At 42.0% G+C, this 21,286-nt stretch overlaps 1 protein-coding gene across 5 annotated transcripts in view; it reads left to right on the forward strand.

Moving 5' to 3' along the window:
- The window catches only part of PSPH (phosphoserine phosphatase), a 57,663-nt gene that overhangs the window by 28,235 nt on the left and 8,142 nt on the right, over positions 1-21,286 (forward strand). Inside the window, exons 4-8 of one of the 5 annotated variants that reach the window (XR_016387779.1) lie at positions 1,825-1,879; positions 2,113-2,281; positions 16,217-16,252; positions 17,255-17,389; positions 17,853-17,965. Coding sequence is in view for 3 of the 5 variants with exons in the window: in XM_089895844.1 (XP_089751970.1) it covers positions 16,236-16,375; positions 17,255-17,389; positions 17,853-17,998; positions 19,002-19,150 (570 nt within the window). In the remaining 2 variants the exon portion in view is untranslated. Of the gene's footprint in view, positions 1-1,824; positions 1,880-2,112; positions 2,282-16,216; positions 16,376-17,254; positions 17,390-17,852; positions 17,999-19,001; positions 19,151-21,286 lie in introns of those variants that run through there. The other 4 variants (XR_002646655.2, XM_089895844.1, XM_089895845.1 and 1 more) reach the window with 4 other exon arrangements.

Below are 21,286 nucleotides of genomic sequence, written 5' to 3' on the forward strand. Positions count from 1 at the left end.
ACTGTGTGGCTTGTGGGATCTTAGTTCCTTGACCAGAGATGGAACCCAGGCCCCCCTGCAGTGGAAGCACAGAGTCCTAAACACTGGACCACCAGGGAATTCCCACTAGGGGCCATTTTAGAGGCTGCCTACCACAGGTGTGCAATTTTCCTCCTGTGTTTTAGAAGTCTTATAGTTTTAGCTTTTGTGTTTAGGTCTTGATTCATTTGGAGTTAATTTTTGGCATTGGACTACAAGTTAGGGAAGAATATACATTAGATTTCTATATTTTATTAAAACTACCAGGTAGGATTTCAATATAATAACGATCAGAGTCTTGTCATTTTCATGCTGGTGAAACAAGGGATGTCTTAAATTTTCACATGATCTAATACATGCCCAATTTAAAAAAAAGAAAAAGGCCAGTAGCAAAGTATGAATTCTAAATTAGAGAAATAGAGTGGGCCTTTATAATTAAACCAATGGATCAAGAATAAACTCTATTAAAGAAGCAAATTGGAAATACTCCTTTTCTTGTCATGCCATTCCGGGCAGTGGGTTCTCCTTAAGAAAGCAGCTTCCAGGGAGGTTTGCTAGGATGCAGCTCTCGCTGGCCTGCAGGGGAGTGGGATTCAGAACACCTGCAGAAGCCAGTCGTGCTCAGCAGAGTGGGAAAGAAACGCTAGACTTGCATGCTCAGGTACGAGGCTTTGAGTACACTTTGTACTCTTCCTGCTTCACAGGAGTATTATCCTGTGTGACTCCGCTGAGAGAAGGGTACACCGAACCCTTTCTGAGTTCAGTGAGGACCGTATTTGAACCTTCCAAATGATTTATTTCCATTCTGGCTCCCTTCCTTTGTCAACCTCTACTTTGCTTTTTCTTGCCGCTTGTTCTTAACTATTTCTTTTTATCTCTTTTTTTCTTCTGAGATTTAGCACCTTTATCCACTTTTTTTTTTTTTTTTTTGCTGCTTTGGGTTTTCGTTGCTGCGTGCAGGCTTTCTCTAGTTGTGGCAAATGGGGGCTGCTCTTCGTTGCGGTGCTCGGGCTTCTCATTGCGGTGGCTTGTTGTGGAGCATGGGCTCTAGGCATGTATGCTTCAGTAGTTGCGGCACCCGGGCTCTAGAGTGCAGGCTCAGTAGTAGTGGCGCATGGCCTTAGTTGCTCTGCAGCATGTGAGGTCTTCCCGGACCAGGGCTCGAACCCATGTCCCCTGCATTGGCAGGTGGATTCTTAACCACTGTGCCACCAGGGAAGTCCCTATCCACTTCTATTTACAGTTTAAATGATGAGGATTATAATTTAAAGTTGTTGGCTTCATTCCCTCGTTACTGGGCAGCAGGATTCCCCTCTGACTGTTTTTGGAATGTTGTTGACTTTCCTCATTTTGAAGACAGCAGGGACCGTTTTGTAGAGCCTGTAATGGACCTGTGTTGGCTTCTCTGTATTTGTATTATGTTTTCCCAGTAGATCCTCTTTCCCTTTCTCTCTCCTTCCCTTGCCTTTGAGCCTTGCTAATCAGGTGTAGGTGATTTCCTATCAGACTCGAAGCTTTTGCAGAATTAAAGCCACAGAAGAGTGTTTCCTCCTCTGCGTGCTTCAAGGAGACAGAAGTGAAGGGCTTCCCAGGGGAAGCAGTCTTAGGAGACTTTGCAGCTGACCCTCCTTTGTACCGGTCCTGCTAGGAGGGACAGTGAAGCTAGACAGTCTCCTCTTTCTTCTCCTGTGTCTGGACCTTGATGTTCATGTCCCTGTTTTTTTCTAGGCTCTTGCTCTTGCAGAACTCACAAGATCTCTCTTAAAGAAATTTGTAGTCAGAACTTTATGCTGTGTTTTTATTCAGGAAAGAAGCAGAAAGAGAAGAGTATTGTCTCCTAGGAATCCAGCCCTGGAGAAACGTGAGTCCAATTTGTCTTCTGTTTTCATTGTCATTGTTGTATATTTATCAGTTAACAGTTTAATATTCACTGAATAAAAAAAATTTTTCTGCTGTAACCTATGTGGCATGCTTAAAAATCTCAGGTTCCTCGAGGAATAGCTGTTCTTTTTTATCATAAAATATACTATAATGCATTGACCAGAAACCATAGTCCTAGTTACAGGAATGCTCTTTGACTCTCCTCTGATTCAGAAACTCTCAGACTCCATTGGGCATTGTTTCACTGCTTGGAGGGCCCCAAACAGACTCACCCCTAAGACCAGAGCCACCCCAGGTGACGCCCATCTAAGCCCAGGAAGCTTTGCTCTGTCGGCTTCCTCAACCTCTGTACCAGCTTATATTTGTTCTTACACAGGTGAAGGTAAGAGGTCAATCCCAGCAAAAGGGGAAGTTGGTGAAGGTGATCTTAGATGCCTCTTGCAAGATACTTAGATGGAGAAGTTGGAAGAGAGTTTGGATGAGCAAGTTTTTCTCCTTTTATCTAAAACCAGACCTCCTAAGTTTGGCCATGAAGGAAAACTTGTTTTTATACTTTTGGAGCTGGGGGTGGGAAGGGGTTGTCCCTGTGGCTTCTTTACCAGTTGGCCCTCTGCTTCCCCAAGATGGACCTGCTTGAGGTCGGGTGGGCAGGAGTCCTGTCCTGAGACACAGAAGGCAGTGGTCCAGTGGTCGGGACCAGCCCTGGGAGCTGCCATGTCTAAGCACAGACCTTTCCACCAGGATTTCTTCCACCCCCGTCCTGTCCCCCTTCCTTGCAAGGGCCAGATGTGAGGGATCCAGAGTCCATTCTCCAGCAACGATTTTTCTAATGTACACAATTCACTTTGAAGCAACTGAACTTGCTCAGCAGATTTCCCCTCTGTCCCCTGGAGCTATGAGAATTTTGACTTTGTATGAATCATGAGTCACTCCTGGTGGAGACAATGAAAAAAGAGGGAACCAAAAGTGAATAAGGAGGCAGAGCATTTTACATTGCGGGTTGGGAAGCGCTAAAGGAAGCTGAATTTGTTCTGCAGTCTAAGCAGGGGATTGAAACCCATGTAAGCTGAGGGGTGGAGGGCATATCCTCTGGCACGAGCATTTAGTGGGCAAAATTAAGGTCATATAATCCAGCTCCATCTGCTAGGGAGGGCATGAAAAAAGAATCAGTCTTCCATGTAACTGCAGTGTAATGTTTGTGTATGGCTGTTAGCATAACTGGCACCATCATGGACCCTTACAGTTTCTCCTGTCCTTCCACTGACCCTACCCAGGACTGTACTGTGCAGTGACTCACTTCTCTGTCATCAAGGGCTTTGTAGTTAATAGACATTGTTTAATAATCATTAGGACCAGGTAGCCTCTATGCTCTGTTAGTCCCCAAACAATGATAAAAACCCTCCCCTACTGTATTCCCGGCACCCACGAGACTACTTACCCATTCATAAATCTTGGCTTGGGGAGTGCACGCCCTCTTTCCAAGCACCTACTCCCAAGCACTATAAAATTGTCCCAATGGCCCCTTGGTGGTGGGAAGTGCAGCTGTGAATGCTTCTGGATTGTTGTCCACCCAATCCAGATCCCACCCTCTGAGTAAGTTACCTATGATAAACCGATCCATTGATTATACAGAGCTGCCTGCCTCATTTTTTGGTCTCAAGATGCCTTCTCAGTTTGGTGGGCACTTTTCGTTCCCTCTGTCCTCCAATAGTTTGTCTCAAAAATCCTGTCTTTGGAACCAAAATCTGTCTTTGGAACCACAGTGCAACCCAGGATGCAGGTGTCAGCAATTCTGAGTCATAAGTCAGGACTAATGTTCATCTGGGTCTGTGAAAATCAGTCCTCACTTTATTTGAGGAAATGTACATTTCCTTTCATATTTGAGGCTCATGGTCTGATTGAAGCTATTGCTGATATCAGTGGTTGGAAAGAGGCTAAAGGTGCTGGCTTTTCAAATGTGAGCAATAATGATTTGTCTGATCATCCCAACGAGACTGGGAACCTCTTGAAGATGGTGTGCATTCTGCATTTCCCAGGACTTGTGCTAGGCACAGAGAGGCACTGTAGATTGGCTTCATCTTCTTACACCTTTGAGGCTTCAGGAGCCTGTCAGTCATTCTCAGGAGTCTTGACCATTCTCTGTTATTTGTGTTGCCTCCTGTACATTCTTTTTTTTTAAGTTTTAAATTTTATTTTATTTATTTTTTTATACAGCAGGTTATTAGTCATCAATTTTTTTTTTTTTTTTTTTTTTTTGCGGTACGCAGGCCTCTCACTGCTGTGGCCTCTCCCGTTGCAGAGCACAGGCTCCGGACGCGCAGGCCCAGCGGCCATGGCTCAAGGGCCCAGCCGCTCCGCGACATGTGGGATCCTCCCAGACTGGGGCACGAACCCGTGTCCCCTGCATCGGCAGGCGGACTCTCAACCACTGGACCACCAGGGAAGCCCCAGTCATCAATTTTATACACATCACTGTATACATGTCAATCCCAATCACCCAGTTCATCACACCACTATCCCCATCCCCCCACGCTTTCCCCTCTTGATGTCCATACGTTTGTTCTCTACATCTGTGTCTCAATTTCTGCCCTGCAAACTGGTTCATCTGTACCATTTTTCTAGGTTCCATATACATGCGTTAATATACGATATTTGTTTTTCTCTTTCTGACTTACTTCACTCTGTATGACAGTCTCTAGATCCATCCACATCTCAACAAATGACCCAATTTCATTCCTTTTTATGGCTGAGTAATATTCCATTGTATATACGTACCACATCTTCTTTATCCATTCGTCTGTCAATGGGCATTTAGGTTGCTTCCATGACCTGGCTGTTGTAAATAGTGCTGCAATGAACATTGGGGTGCATGTGTCTTTTTGAATTATGGTTTTCTCTGGGTATATGCCCAGTAGTAGGATTGCTGGACCATATGGTAGTTCTATTTTTAGTTTTTTAAGGAACCTCCATACTGTTCTCCATAGTGGCTGTATCAATTTACATTCCCACCAACAGTGCAAGAGGGTTCCCTTTTCTCCACACCGTCTCCAGCATTTGTTGTTTGTAGATTTTCTGATGATGCCCATTCTAACTGGTGTGAGGTGATACCACATTGTAGTTTTGATTTACATTTCTCTAATAATTAGTGATGTTGAGCAGCTTTTCATGTGCTTCTTGGCCATCTGTATGTTTTCTTTGGAGAAATGTCTATTTAGGTCTTCTGCCCATATTTGGATTGGGTTGTTTGTTTCTTTAATATTGAGCTGCATGAGGTGTTTATATATTTTGGAGATTAATCCTTTGTCCATTGATTTGTTTGCAAATATTTTCTCCCATTCTGAGGGTTGTCTTTTCGTCTTGTTTATGGTTTCCTTTGCTATGCAAAAGCTTTTAAGTTTCATTTGTTTATTTTTGTTTTTATTTCCATTACTCTAAGAGGTGGATCACAAAAGATCTTGCTGTGATTTATGTCAGAGTGTCTTTCCTATGTTTTCCTCTAAGAGTTTTATAGTGTCTGGTCTTACATTTATGTCTCTAATCCATTTTGAGTTTCTTTTTGTGTATGGTGTTAGGGAGTGTTCTAATTTCCTTCTTTTACATGTAGCTGTCCAGTTTTCCCAGCACCACTTATTGAAGAGACTGTCTTTTCTCCATTGTATATCCTTGCCTCCTTTGTCATAGATTAGTTGACCATAGGTGTGTGGGTTTATCTCTGGGCTTTCTATCTTGTTCCATTGATCTATGTTTCTGTTTTTATGCCAGTACCATATTGTCTTGATTACTGTAGCTTTGTAGTGTAGTCTGAAGTCAGGGAGTTTGATTCCTCCAGCTCCGTTTTTTTCCCTCAAGCCTGCTTTGGCTATTTGGGGTCTTTTGTGTTTCCATACAAATTTTAAGATTTTTTGTTCTAGTTCCGTAAAAAATGTCATTGGTAATTTGATAGGGATTGCATTGAATCTGTAGATTGCTTTTGGTAGTATAGACATTTTCACAATATTGATTCTTCCAATCCAAGAACATGGTATATCTCTCCATCTGTTGGTATCATCTTTAATTTCTTTCATCAGTGTCTTATAGTTTTCTGCATACAGGTCTTTTGTCTTCCTAGGTAGGTTTATTCCTAGGTATTTTATTCTTTTTGTTGCAGTGGTAAATGGGAGTGTTTCCTTAATTTCTCTTTCAGATTTTTCATCATTAGTGTATAGGAATGCAGGAGATTTCTTGCATTAATTTTGTATCCTGCAACTTTACCAAATTCATTGATTAGCTCTAGTAGTTTTCTGGTGGCATTTTTAGGATTCTCTATGTATAGTATCATGTCATCTGCAAACAGTGACAGTTTTACTTCTTCTTTTCCAATCTGTATTCCTTTTATTTCTTTTCTCTGATTGCTGTGGCTAGGACTTCCAAAACTATGTTGAATAATAGTGGTGAGAGTGGACATCCTTGACTTGTTCCTGATCTTAGAGGAAATGCTTTCAGTTTTTCACCATTGAGAATGATGTTTGCTGTCGGTTTGTCGTATATGACCTTTATTATGTTGAGGTAAGTTTCGTCTGTGCCCACTTTCTGGAGAGTTTTTATCATAAATGCATGTTGAATTTTGTCAAAGGTTTTTTCTGCATCTATTGAGTTGATCGTATGGTTTTTATTCTTCAATTTGTTAATATTGTGTATCACATTGATTGATTTGCGTATATTGAAGAATCCTTGCATTCCTGGGATAAATCCCACTTGATCATGGTGTATGATCCTTTTAACGTGTTGTTGGATTCAGTTTGCTAGTATTTTGTTGAGGATTTTTGCATCTATATTCATCAGTGATACTGGTCTGTAATTTTCTTTCTTTCTTTTTTTTTTTTTTTTTGTGGTATGCGGGCCTCTCACTGTTGTGGCCTCTCCCGTTCTGGAGCACAGGCTCCGGACGCGCAGGCTCAGTGGCCATGGCTCACGGGCTCAGCCGCTCTGCGGCATGTGGGATTCTCCCGGACCGGGGCACGAACCCACGTCCCCTGCATCGGCAGGCGGACTCTCAACCACTGCGCCACCAGGGAAGCCCTAATTTTCTTTTTTTGTAGTATCTTTGTCTGGTTTTGGTATCAGGGTGATGGTGGCCTCATAGAATGAGTTTGGGAGTGTTCCTTCCTCTGCAATTTTTTGGAAGAGTTTGAGAAGGATGGGTGTTATCTCTTCTCTAAATGTTTGATAGAATTCACCTGTGAAGTCATCTGGTCCTGCACTTTTGTTTGTTGAAAGATTTTTAATCACAGTTTCAGTTTCATTACTTGTGATTGGTCTGTTCATATTTTCTATTTCTTCCTTGTTCAGTCTTGGAAGGTTATACCTTTCTAAGAATTCGTCCATTTTTTCCAGGTTGTCCATTTTATTGGCATAGAGTTGCTTGTAGTAGTCTCTTAGGATGCTTTGTATTTCTGCAGTGTCTGTTGTAACTTCTCCTTTTTCATTTGTAATTTTATTGATTTGAGTCCTCTCCCTCTTTTTCTTGATGAGTCTGGCTAATGATTTATCAATCTTGTTTATCTTCTCAAAGAACCAGCTTTTAGTTTTATTGATCTTTGCTATTGTTTTCTTTGTTTCTATTTCATTTATTTGTGCTCTGATCTTTATGATTTCTTTCATTCTGCTCACTTTGGGTTTTGTTTGTTCTTCTTTCTCTAGTTCCTTTAGGTGTAAGGTTAGATTGTTTATTTGAGATTTTTCTTGTTTCTTGAGGTAGACTTGTATAGCTATAAACTTCCCTCTTAGAACTGCTTTTGCCGCTTCCCATATGTTTTGGATCATCGTTTTTTCATTGTCATTTGTCTCTAGGTATTTTTTGATTTCCTCTTTGATTTCTTCAGTGATCTCTTGGTTATTTAGTAACGTATTGTTTAGCCTCCATGTGTTTGTGTTTTTTACGTTTTCTTCCCTGTAATTCATTTCTAATCTCATAGCGTTGTGGTCAGAAAAGATGCTTGATATGATTTCAATTTTCTGAGGCTTAATTTGTGACCCGAGATGTGATCTATCCTGGAGAATGTTCTGTGCGCACTTGAGAAGAAAGTGTAATCTGCTGTTTTTGGATGGAATGTCCTATAAATATCAATTAAATCTATCTGGTCTATTGTGTCATTTAAAGCTTTTGTTTCCTTATTTATTTTCATTTTGGCTGATCTGTCCATTGGTGTAAGTGAGGTGTTAAAGTCTCCCACTATTATTGTGTTACTGTTGATTTCCTCTTTTATAGCTGTTAGCAGTTGCCTTATGGATTGAGGTGCTCCTATGTTGGGTACATATGTATTTATAATTGTTATATCTTCTTCTTGGATTGATCCCTTGATCATTATGTAGTGTCCTTCCTTGTCTCTTGTAACATTCTTTATTTTAAAGTCTGTTTTATCTGATATGAGTATTGCTACTCCAGCTTTCTTTTGATTTCCATTTGCATGGAATATCTTTTTCCATCTCCTCAGTTTCAGTCTGTATGTGTCCCTAGGTCTGAAGTGGGCCTCTTGTATACCGCATATATATGGGTCTTGTTTTTGTATCCATTCAGCAAGCCTGTGTCTTTTGGTTGGAGCATTTAATCCATTCACGTCTATGGTAATTATTGATATGTATGTTCCTATGACCATTTTCTTAATTGTTTTGTTTTCGTAGGTCCTTTTCTTCTCTTGTGTTTCCCACTTAGAGAAGTTTCTTTAGCATTTGTTGTAGAACTGGTTTGGTGGTGCTGAATTCTCTTAGCTTTTGCTTGTCTGTAAAGCTTTTGATTTCTCCATCGAATCTGAATGAGATCCTTGCTGGGTAGAGTGATCTTGGTTGTAGGTTCTTCCCTTTCATCACTTTAGTATATCATGCCACTCCCTTCTGGCTTGTAGAGTTTCTGCTGAGAAATCAGCTGTTAACCTTATGGGAGTTCCCTTGTATGTTATTTGTTGTTTTTCCCTTGCTGCTTTCAATAATTTTCCTTTGTCTTTAACTTTTGCCAATTTGACTACTGTGTGTCTTGGCGTGTTTCTCCTTCAGTTTATACTGTATGCAACTTGCTGCGCTTCCTGGACTTGGGTGGCTATTTCCTTTCCCATGTTAGGGAAGTTTTTAACTATAATCTCTTCAAGTATTTTCTTGGGTCCTTTCTCTTCTCTTTCTGGGACCCCTATAATGTGAATGTTGTTGTGTTTAATGTTGTCCCAGAGGTCTCTTAGGCTGTCTTCATTTCTTTTCATTCTTTTTTCTTTATTCTGTTCCACAGCAGTGAATTCCACCATTCTGTCTTCCAGGTCACTTATCCATTCTTCTGCCTCAGTTATTCTGCTATTGATTCCTTCTAGTGTAGTTTTCATTTTACTTATTGTTCATCTCTGTTTGTCTGTTCTTTAATTCTTCTAGGTCTTTGTTAAACATTTCTTGCATCTTCTTGATCTTTGCCTCCATTCTTTTTCCAAGGTCCTGGATCATCTTCACTATCATTATTCTGAATTCTTTTTCTGGAAGGTTTTCTATCTCCACTTCATTTAGTAGTTTTTCTGGGGTTTTATCTTGATCCTTCATCTGGTACATAGCCCTCTGCCTTTTCATCTTGTCTACCTGTGAATGTCGCCTCCTGTACATGCTTATCTTTAGCCTATTCCATTTGTCTCATTTTAGGTCCTCTAACATCGTTTGTTTGTCTGTTGCTGGCTTTCTCTCCATTTACAAATGGCTCATTTTCCATGCTCAGTGGAACTGCACTGCATTAAGCACTGCTTCTCTGCTGATAGACTTCTGTCTTCTAGGCTTTTATAGCGAGCCTGCTTAGCCATGTAATATTAGGTTAATTCCCTCTGGACCAGAGCCAAATGGGTGTTTCTGAGGCACAGAGAGTGGGATGTGGAGCTCCTTGGAGTTCGCTGGCTTGGTGGGAATTTGACAATTTATGAAACCTGTTTCTATCTGCTGGTCTCCCAAAGAATGGGCAGACTTTCTTCTTTCGCTATTTCTCTAATAATTAGTGATGTTGAAAATCTTTTCACTTGCCTGTTGGCCATATGTATGTCTTCTTGGGGGACAGTCTGAATTCTTGCTGAAAGTCTTTGACACTTCCTGGGTCCACGTTCCTTCCTTCCTTCCTTCCTTCCTTCCTTCCTTCCTTCCTTCCTTCCTTCCTTCCTTCCTTCCTCCCTCCCTTCCTCCCTTCCTCCCTTCCTCCCTCCCTTCCTCCCTCCCTCCCTCCCTCCCTCCCTTTCTTTCTTTCACTGTGTTGGGTTTTCATTGATGTGCACGGGGTTTCTCTAGTTGCATCATTGCAGTGTGTGGGCTTCTCATTGTGGTGGCTTCTCTTGTTGTGGAGCATGGGTTCTAGGCACGCAGGCTCAGTAGTTGTGGCACACAGGCTTAGTTGCTTCTGTGGCATGTGGCATCTTCCCGGACCGGGGGTCAAACCTGTGTCCCCTGCATTGGCAGCCAGATTCTTAACCACTGTGCCACCAGGGGAGTCCCCACGTTACGTTCTTAACAATGTCTAACCTTATTTAATTCTGCTTAATTTATCCCCCTCTTTTATATTGTCTCTGTGCATTTGAGACCCAAGTTTCAGTTCTTTGCCCATCATTTAGGAGCTGTATGACCTTGGGTAAAGCATTTAACTTCCTTATACCTCTATTAGTTAATCTGTGAAATGGATGTATTAATATTGTTCCTGCAGAAAGGCATGGGACTAGCCCCAGATAATGGCTTTGAGTTTCCTTCCAACTTCAGAATATATGATATTGATTCTGTTTCTCTGTTATAGTCATCATTGCTTGTTAAGGATTTTAATTTTAGGGTAATAGCACACTAAATTGGAATTGTTTTATTGAGAATAGTAATCTACTCGATTCTCTGTTCTCAGGAACTGCTTAGATTCAACTCTAGTTCATGAAACATTTAATTTTAGCACCCACTGTGCTGGAAACAGAAAGATAATTCAGTCAAGGTCCCTACCCTGAAGGAACTCACATTCTAGGAAGGGAATGGGAGTGATTAATTAATTCTCTGAGGGGGTTATGAAGGAGCTAGTACAGGGAAAATAATTTAATCTGAACCTTAAAGAATAAATAGGGATTTTCCCATTAGACATGAGTAATTAGGTGATTTCAGGCAGAGGGAACAGCATCTGCAAAGGTACAGAGAACTAAAAAATCATGACATGTTTAAGGAACAAGAAGTCCTCTGTATTCCTTGAGCATAAGGTGTGGGTGTGTGTATGTGAGTGTATGTGGGGGGAGAAGAACAATGGGGAATAGATTGGTGAAATAGGATTCAAATCATGAAGGGCATGAATGAATAACAGAGACATTTTGTTAATTTATATGCTAATGATGAGGAATGGATGAGCAAGGGCATCAGGAGGTCTGATGTGATTAACCTGATTTGATTCTTCAGTCCTCAGCAGCCAAACCTGAACACAGGCAGGCATAGCAGTAGAGTTAAAATTTAAGTGCAAATGACTATGTTAAAAGAGAAGTCTTTACCTTTAAAAAATACATACTGAAATATTTTTGTATGAAATGATGTGATTTGCTTTGAGATAAATCAGATTTATCTCAGAGGTGGAAGTGTGTGGGTGTGAGATTGCGATTTGTAATAAACATATATTTGGTCCTGTCCCATTTCTGGCACAGAGCTCCTAAAACCCTTGGAATTTCCTGTGATGAGAGGGATAAAGATGTGTCTTATGTTAATGAAGTGACTTTTGGACCCACCTAAGGATGGGGGCTGTTTGCCATGAGAGCCAACCATGTGATTAGAGCGTTGGAACTTTTGGTCCCACTGCCCTGACCTCTGGGGAGGGAAGAGAGGCTGGAGGCTGAGCTTAGTCACCAATGACCAATGATTTAATCAATTATGCCCTTGTAATGAGTCCTCCATAAAAACAGAAAAGGACGGGGTTCGAAGAACTTCTAGGTTGGTGAACACATGGAAATTTGGGGAGAACAGCATGCCTGGAGAGGGCATGGAAGCTCCATGCCCCTTTCCACATACCTTGCCCTGTACATTTCTTTCATCTGCTGTTCCTGAGTTATATCCTTTTAGAATAAATCTAGTAAAGTTCTGTGAGTCACTCTAACAAATTAATCAAACCCAAGGAGGGGGTTGTTGGAACCTCCAGTCTATAGCTGGTCAGTCAGAAGCACAGGTGATAATCTGGACTTGTGGACTTGTGACTGGCATCTGAAATGTGTGTGTGTGTGTGTGTGCGTGTGTGTGTGCGTGTGTGTGTATGTGTGTTGGGGGTGGAGTGGGGTCAGTCTTGTGGGACTGAACCCTTAACCTGTGGAATCTGATGCTTTTCCTATGGGTAGATAGTGTCGGAATTGAGTTGAAATGTAGGATACCCTGCTGGTGTCCGAGAATTGCTTGGTAGTGTGGGAGCCCTACCCCCCCAATGTTGGAATTGGGGTGCAGAACCTTTTATAGTGGGGTGGATGAAGCAAGATTTGCTATGATTGTTGAAGCAGGATGATAAATACATGGAGTTCATGTATTTGTACTTTCTATTTTTGTATGCATTTGAAATTTGCCACAATAAAAAGTTAAAAAAATGGTTAGTTATGGGTATGTAATTCAAAATGTTATCATTTATTCATTCATTCAACCTTCAGAATTAATTGAGCATCTACTCAAAAGAGGTTCAAAACAATAGGTGTTTTGGAAAATTTTGGATCTTAGTGTAAAGAGCTTGCAATCCAAGAGTGGAGGTGCTATGCACATAACTCAATTTAAGATAAGTTGGAATATTATGAATTCCATATCTGAAAAAAACAGATCTACATGAAGTACTGTGGAAGTTCTGGGGAGAGATTTTTTTCCAGCTCAGGGGAATCAGGGAAGACTTGATAGTGAAGATGGCATTTGAGCTTTATTCATTCACTTAATTCAACAGATATTACTGAGTCCTGCTGTATGCCGAATACTGTTCTCAGTCTTAAGGATCCAGCAGTGAACAAAGCTGATAAAGATCCTATGCTTGTGAAATTTACATCCTAATGGGAACAGATAGACAACACATAACAAACATAAGTTTTATCGTGTGTTAGAAGATGAGAGATGTTACAGAAAAAAGAAGTAGGGCATCGTGAGGGAGGTTAGTAATGTTGGGGGTAAGGTTAGGGAGGGGGGGTTACAATGGTAAACAGGGTGGTCAGGTTGACATTTGGGCAAACTCTTGCCAAGGGAATTGGCCAAGTGGATATTCGCGTGAAGAGCCTTCCCTCCGAGGGCACAGCTGGAGCAAAGGCCCTAAGTGGGGAGTCTGCCTGGTGTAGCTGGAGCAGAGTGAACGAGGGGGAGAGGAGTTGAAAATGAGGTCAGAGAAGTAATGGGGAGGGCATGGTGGTGGTGGTGCCAGAGTTGGGGGGCAGACCTTCTAGGGAATCATAAGAACTTTGGTTTTTACTTTTAGTAAAATGAGGAGCCAGTGAAGGATTTTGAGCCAGAAGTGTAGCATGATTTGCTTATAGCTTACAGTGATTCCCTGGCTGTTATGTCGAGAGCAAATACTGGGGTGGGGACCTTTTAGGAGGCTTTTGGTATAATCTTGCCAAGAAACATTGGTGACTCAAGCTAGAACGATAGCAGTGGATGTGGTGAGAAGTGGTCATAGTTTAGTTAGAGCTTAAAGGCAGAGCCAACATCATTTCCTGAAAGATTGGATGTGGGATTTGAGAGAAAGAGAAATGTCAAGGGTGACTAAAGAATGGAATTGCCCTCAAGGGAGAGAAGGAAGCTGCAAGAATGACAGTTTTCTGGGGGGAGGGAAGAGCGGCAGTCCAGTTTTGGACATGTTAAGTTTGGGATGTTTACCAAACACCTGAGTGGAAGTCAGGTAGGTAGTTGGAGTTTAGAGTTTGGGAGAGAAAACTGAGCTGCAGGTGTACATTTGGGAGTTACTGTCATAGAGACAGCATTTAAAGCCATGAGCCTGGATGAATTAATTCATCTAGGGAGTGAGTATAGGTAGAGAAGACCAGGGACGAACCATGGGCCATTTCAACATTAAGAGAACGGAAGAGAACCAACCAGCAAAGGAGCTTTTAGCCTCAAAGAGCCGATGATCTGTGAACCTGGGAAGTCAGTCCTCTAAGTTGAGGGATGAGCTTGAACAAGAGCGTGATGCTGGGGGAAAAAACAGATTGTTGATAACCAGGAGCAGATGTGTTTAGTATTCATGTTTTTTAAGAATAGTTTTCTGTTGAATGGAAGCTTATTCACATTTAGGTTGATAATGTTAGTGCAGAGTTTAAGATTCCATTATCTAACTGGATTCATTAATTTACCCTCCCTTGCCTATTTTTATTGGGTGTCTAATGAAACTCACATTTCCTGTTTGGAGTACTCTCTTGTAAGGGGTCAAACAAGGATCAACAATTTTTTTTGGTAAAGGGCCAGATAGTAAATATCTCAGGCTTTGCAGGCTGTACAGTCTCTGATGCAGCTACTCAACTTGTCTGTTGTAGTGGGGAAGCTGCTACAGGCACATAAACGATGAACATGGCTGTGTTCCAATAACACTTGATTTCGGACACTGAATTTTGAATTTTATGTAATTTTCATGTTTCACAAAATATTATTCTTCTATTTTTTCCCGCTACTTAAAAGGTAAAAAAGTCATTCTTTGTAGGCTGTACAAAGATAAGTGGCAGGCTGGATTTGGCCTACTGGCTGTAGTTTGCTGACCTCAGGCTTAAAAGATTTTTTTTTTCCAGGTCCACTTTGAACCAGATCATTCTGCCAAATGCATTGGTTTTTTTTTTTGTTTTATTTTTTTGGATTTATTTATTTATTTGTGGCTGTGTTGGGTCTTCGTTGCTGTGCGTGGGCTTTCTCTAGTTGTGGTGAGCAGGGGTACTCTTTGTTGCAGTGCGCGGGCTTCTCGTTGTCGTGGCTTCTCTTGTTGCAGAGCATGGGCTCTAGGAGTGCGGGCTTCAGTAGTTGTGGCACATGGGCTCAGTAGTTGTGGCTTGCGGGCTCTAGAGCTCAGGCTCAGTAGTTGTGGCACATGGGCTTAGTTGCTCTGCGGCATGTGGGATCTTCCCAGGCCAGGGCTCGAACCCATGTCCCTTGCATTGACAGGCAGATTCTTAACCACTGTGCCACCAGGGAAGCCCCAAATGCACTGGTTTGAAATCAGTTACAAAGTGGGTTAGCCAGACTCTTTTGAGTCTGTTTTCAGCCACTGTTTATGCTGATTTGCATTGTCCGTGTGGCGTTGTACATGACATATTAGTCTCTTTGATGGGTGAGTGGTCTGGGTGACCTCTAGGATCTAGTTCACGTCCATGATTCTAGTCCAGTGATTTTCCTAAAAAAAAGAAAAGAGAAAGAAAGAAATACTCAAAATTCTTTTGAAACTCTCCTCCATAGCTTCGGCAGCACTGTGGTCTCCCAGAGTTTCTTCCCGTGACCTTTCCCTCTCATTTTCCTTCTCAGGCTCCTGACTTGAATGTCCCGTTCCTGCGCTCTGTCCTCAGGCCTCTTCTTTCTCCCTTTTTCCACTCTCCGTGGTGACTTCCATCAGGCTGTGACTTCAGTTACCACCTCTGCACCAGAGACTAACACGTGTGTATGTAGCTCTGACTTCTCTTCTGAGGTGGAAAGCAAGGTTTCCCGTTAGCTAGAAGTTAAAATCCAAACTCCTGAGCCCAGCCCACACTAACTTTCCGTGCACTGCCTGGCAACTGGACTGGGCTGTTGGGCAGCTTCCAGCACGTCATCCATCCTTCTGCTGCATCGCCTTTGCCCTTGCTCTTCCCTCTGCCAACATTACCCTCTCTCCTTGCTGCCGTCTCCCTCCCTGCTAATTCCCAGCACACCCCAAATTGATACCCTGCCCTTTGAGAACCCACTCAGAGGGCCACTTACTCTGCAAGATTCAGCTTAATGCCTGTACTTCTTGGAAGCCCTGTTTCATAGACAAGGTTCAACGTTTCCTCTGTGTGCTCACGGTATCTTACGCACATTTCCATTGTAGCCCTTGCCTTTATTGCTCTGTTAGGTCAAAAGTCCTTGAATATTGGTTGAACATCAAATATATTTATAAGTTGGTACCTTCACTAGACAATGCTTGGGAGCAGAGTTTGGGTCCCGCTAATCTTTGTAACCCCAGAGCCTGACATTTAGAAGATACTTAATTTGTGTTAAAAAAAAAAAAAAAGAATGATTCCATGAGGACATGCTTATATGGGCTACACTGACTTTGATACAAATTAAAATATATTGACAGTCATAGGCAAAATTAGACCTTTTTATGACTATATTTTATGTCTTTAACTATATTTATCTTTTTCTGTTGTAGGAGGAAAATTCTTCCCAGGATGGTCTCCCATTCAGAGTTGAGGAAACTTTTCTGTTCAGCTGATGCAGTGTGCTTTGATGTTGACAGCACAGTCATCAGAGAAGAAGGAATTGATGAGCTGGCCAAATTCTGTGGAGTTGAGGATGCTGTGTCAGAAATGTAGGAACAGTATTTACTCACCTTATGAAATGATAAAGAATTGCAAAGGAAGAGTGACTTTTGGATGACATGCAGGACCAGAGCCCAGAGCCTGATCTTAGTCCCTGCCTATGAAACATGGGCACTAGGCTTTTTCTTCCATCACTGAGAGCTGAATTTGGTAGTGTACATCATCCAACCATCCCTTTATACAAATATTTATGGCCAAAAAATATATGGTTGCCTCTGACAAACAAATATGGATGACATACTCTTAGCTTGGTCAGGGGAATGATGACGATAAGTAACCAAAGAAGATGACCTGGGGGGTCTCCAGGGGTCCAGTGCTGTGTGGCCTTAGTGGTTTGTTAGAAAGCTAGTTACAGTTCAGAGTCTCTCCATGGATGCCTGGGTGAGAGTCCCTCCCTCCCTCCTGCCCTCCCTGTGTCACCTGCAGTCACTAGGTCATGGACCATTTCATGTTCAGCTTCCTTTGATGCAAGAGTACAGGGCCTTTGGTTTCTTTCTTGGTTTACAAACACTCACAGCTTCCAAGGCAGGTACCTGTGGATAGTATATGTGGTTTTCTTAGCTCACTGGGTGGTGTATTTGTGGATGCAAAGGATAAAGGATTCTCTTTACTGATGTCTTTTGTGCCTTGGTCTCATTTGCTCTGCAGAATAGACTTAGGCTATTTTGGCTTCAAAATATTAATGCGATTCTCAAGCAAACCTTCAGTGGTTTATCCCAGGCCTCACTCACTCCCATGGCCATGCACCACGTCTGTTGTATGGTGGGGCACCTTCCTCGTGCGTGGACCTTGTGAGGAGCGGGGGAGGGTAGGCGTGTAAACTTCGAAGACAGCACTTAGCTGGCCTGATTTTTGGGTCTTCCTCCTAGGACACGGCGAGCCATGGGCGGGGCAATGCCTTTCAAGGCTGCCCTCACAGAGCGCTTAGCTCTGATCCAGCCCTCCAGGGAACAGGTGCAAAGGCTTATAGCAGAGCACCCACCTCACCTGACCCCCGGCATAAGGTAAGGGGCTCCCCGGTCTGGGTACACCTGTCTCCCTATCAGCACCTGCATTTGGGGGCATGTCCTCCTGAGGGTATCTCACCATTACTTTAGAGCTCCCTTCTTCGTGGTTCCTTCGGTACTTGTATATGGTCTTGTCTGCTAGTTGGTCCTGCCCATGTCTGCCCTCCCTCTCTCCCCACAGAGAGCCTAAGCCTCCTCTTCTTCTTGTGTTTCAGGATCCGTGGGCAGAATAGAGTTGTGGAATGGTTTCCTAAAGCAGTTAAGCCCCACCCACTCATTTCTAAGTGCTTTTAGAAAAACATATATAAAACGTTAATTCATTAGGCGGTATACCTTGTCTGATGTACCTTGGGCAAATGCATTTGGAGAAAAAATATATTTGAGTTTCCTTTTCATGTTTTCTCTTTTATATTAATCAGCATTTGGTATTTTATACGTTTTTTGGTTTTTATTTTTTCAGGGAGCTAGTAAGTCGCCTACAAGAGCGAAATGTTCAGGTTTTTCTAATATCTGGAGGCTTTAGGAGCATTGTGGAGCATGTTGCTTCAAAGCTCAACATCCCATCAACCAATGTATTTGCCAACAGGCTGAAATTCTACTTTAATGGTAAGTCTTTAATAGTAACATTTTCTCCTTCTTCTCAGTTTTAGTATTCAACATCCTAGGTAATGTCTGTTGGAATGCAACTCAAGCAAGGTGGCATCAGAGTTAAATGTTGAGGTAAAGGATTCTCTTTACTGATGTCTTTTGCACCTTGGTATCGTTTGCCCTGCAAAATAGACTTAGGTCATCATCTCTCCTACCTTCAGTATCGATATAATCATCTATCTGTATATAAATGTCTGTACTGAGTAAAATGTTAGTTCTTATGTAACCCTCGTGACTTATTTTGTTATGCATCATATTTCAGTTCTATGAAAGCTCTCATGTATCTGAATCAATTTAGACTCAGGAAGGAGAGTTAATTTGTGAGCAAGTCGCTGCACTTTAGCTGCCTTTGGAGGCACCTCCTGGCCCCTCTCTGGACCATCACAGAGCCACAGCTGTAGTTTTCTGTCATCTCAAGATGTCTCCAGTTATGTCAAGGGGTGGCTGACATTCTTAACACCAAATAATATTAATTAAAAATAAATTAAATGTGTTAATAGAACACTTTTTAAGGGTCTATAGATAGAAATCATTAAAAAAAAAAGAAGTAGAGAATAAGTGTGGTAATTACTGTAAGAATGGAAATAATCCATCAAATATAAATTGGAATCTCCTCTTAGATGAAATTGTATATCAACATGTTTTAAATTAATATATTACTATTTCATGGTGTTCTGCCACCTCAACAAGTTTTGAGAATTATGACACTGGAAGCTTAGAGGATAAAATTAATTTACCCCAAGATGTTTATCATCTAAAGGAGTAACCTTGACAAGAGGTGTTTGTAATTTAAAAGCAAAGCTTGTTCATTCTGAGGAATAAGTCCAGCCTGTGTCACTTTACTGAAGGCTGTTTTTAGCTTTGTGAGCGACATGAAGGTGAGTCTATCATCTATGCAAAAGGCTGGCCCTACTGATACAATCCTGTGGATCTTTAACACTGTTTTAATGGCTCTTTTAAGGTGAATATGCAGGTTTTGATGAGATGCAGCCAACAGCCGAATCTGGTGGGAAAGGAAAAGTTATTAAACTTTTAAAGGAAAAATTTCATTTTAAGAAAGTAGTCATGATTGGAGATGGAGCCACAGACATGGAAGCCTGTCCTCCTGCTGTATGTATTAAGTGTACTAATTTTTTTGCGTTTGTACTTTTACTATTGACAGCTGACTTAGAACTCAGTACAATTTGTGAGAGTTAAACAAAAACCTGTATCAGCCTAAAATAAAAAAACAAAATAAATAAAACAAATTCAATCTCAATATATTAATTGACTTTTTGCAAACCCAAGGAGGGTTGCAAATAAGAAACTTAAAAACCTTTTAAAACTTTCAAAGACCCCTGTCCCTGCAGGATGGCTGCCACCTCTTAGCCCAAGTATGTGCTCAACAAGGTTTGGCTTCATTTCCACAAATAATGCAGCTCTTATTACTATAACCGAAATTGTAATGTTTTATATTTGATAAACTATTTCCTCATACGTTATCTCATTTAATCCTTGTAACAGCCCTGTGAGGTAAAAGCATTATCTTCTCCTTTTTACTGATCAGGGAACTGAGGCTCAGGGAGGTTTGATACCACGCCCATATTAAGGCATTTTATTCCTCTGAATTAACATTGTTTTCTGAGACTAGCAGGAAACAAATGCTATATAGCCAATATCTCAAGTTAAGCCAATACCTTAACTTATCACATGTCCCTTTCATGTAGGACTTTGACTATATTGTCTTGTTCTAACTTAAGAAAAACTGAACCAAAAATATAGTGGTGAACGTTTTACTACCTAGTTTCCTGAGCTCTAAAAATAGCATCTTTCTCTGTCAGTGATTAAGCATTCATGGTTAAAGAATCTTTTGGGATCCTTCTAACACTACTTGAGTCAGTTCAAGATAACACATTCTTAGATGATTTATAGCCGATGTTGGGGTCGACTAAGTAGTGAACGCCGGGCTAGTTGAATAGCAAGGCATAAAATGCAGGGTTCCCTCAGGGGGCCCCCGATCCCGGTGTCCAGAAAGAGCAAAATTACAAATTCCAGATGACCCTACCAGTCAGAAAATGATACAGCCTGACTGAACCAAGAGAAAGTGGTGTGCATGCAGGTGTGTAGCCCTGGAAGGTGGTCAGAGGAATCTGTGCCCTAAAGGACGGTTAGCAGCCTCCATGTGGAGGCCTGGCAGGACTTGGCGGGGTGCGTGTGTGTGTGGAATTTCTAGAGGGAGGGGAAGCAGCAGAGCACGGTAAGGATGTACTAGCATGGTCCTAGGCACGAGTGAGCTTTCTCTTCAGCAAGAGAAGAAGACCCCACATACCAGGCACTCTGGTGTTACCTTTGGGTCCTGGGAAGCCCTGGAAGGCTTCTGGACCAAGAAGGAAGAAGTCAGTGTGTTAGGACAGCTGAGCTGGTGCTGGCATGCAGAAAGGGCTGCAGCAGAGGCAGGGAGCTCAGTTAGGAGGAGGCTAAATTTAACGAGAAGGGAAGCATCTAGTTATTCCCTGCCCCCCCCCCCGCCCGCCCGCCCTTGTATGGTATGAAAATAAAAATGAAGACAAAGGTCAAGTAAGAGAATTTTGTACTTCTAAATTAGTGTATATTGTGTCTGTAGCCTGGCAGAAAAAGAGAAAATACCATTTAAAAAGATCATTGACTAAAAGAAGGTATCACTGAGCAGAAATTAATGAAACAATGTAACTTTAAATAATTCTACCAGTGAAAAGTAGAGTGCTGCTAACACACTCTGGGGTTGTCATCTCCTTCAGCCCAGAATAACATGCCCTCCTGGGAGGGAGGTCCCTCAGTTTCACCCAGGATGCCAGCCGGGAAATACCTGCTCTGGTCCTGATTCCAGGCCTCGGGCATTTCCACGGCACCACAGGCTTCTCTTTGATCTTCTTTCTCTGAAATTGTCTGGCCTGGAGGTGATTGCCACCTAGTTTAGAACTCAGATGTTTACCACCTGGTGTGGTTTTAGTTTTGTAAGCAATTGTCTTGGTTTTAAGGGGGCTTCAGTTCTCCTGAAGCCCACAATGTCCAGCTGAATGCATCTGCAGCAGCGGTGGCCAGACTCATTCATTCTCAGGGCAGGATGAGGGGAGGCTCCCGGGGAGCTGGGGAGGGAGGTGCCCCAGGTGAGGCTGGGCTCACCTCTTTGCACAGAGTTTATTCTTTTAAACAACACTTACTGCCCTAGGCTGCTGCTGTATCTTTGTCTCTCTCTTTTAAACTATTTCCCTTTTGTTCTCTTCTTAG

This window comes from Delphinapterus leucas, chromosome 15 (assembly GCF_059928025.1).
Source record: "Delphinapterus leucas isolate spDelLeu-1000000601 "Yukka" chromosome 15, BTC_Dleu_Yukka2, whole genome shotgun sequence".
Classification (NCBI taxonomy): Eukaryota; Metazoa; Chordata; class Mammalia; order Artiodactyla; family Monodontidae; genus Delphinapterus; species Delphinapterus leucas.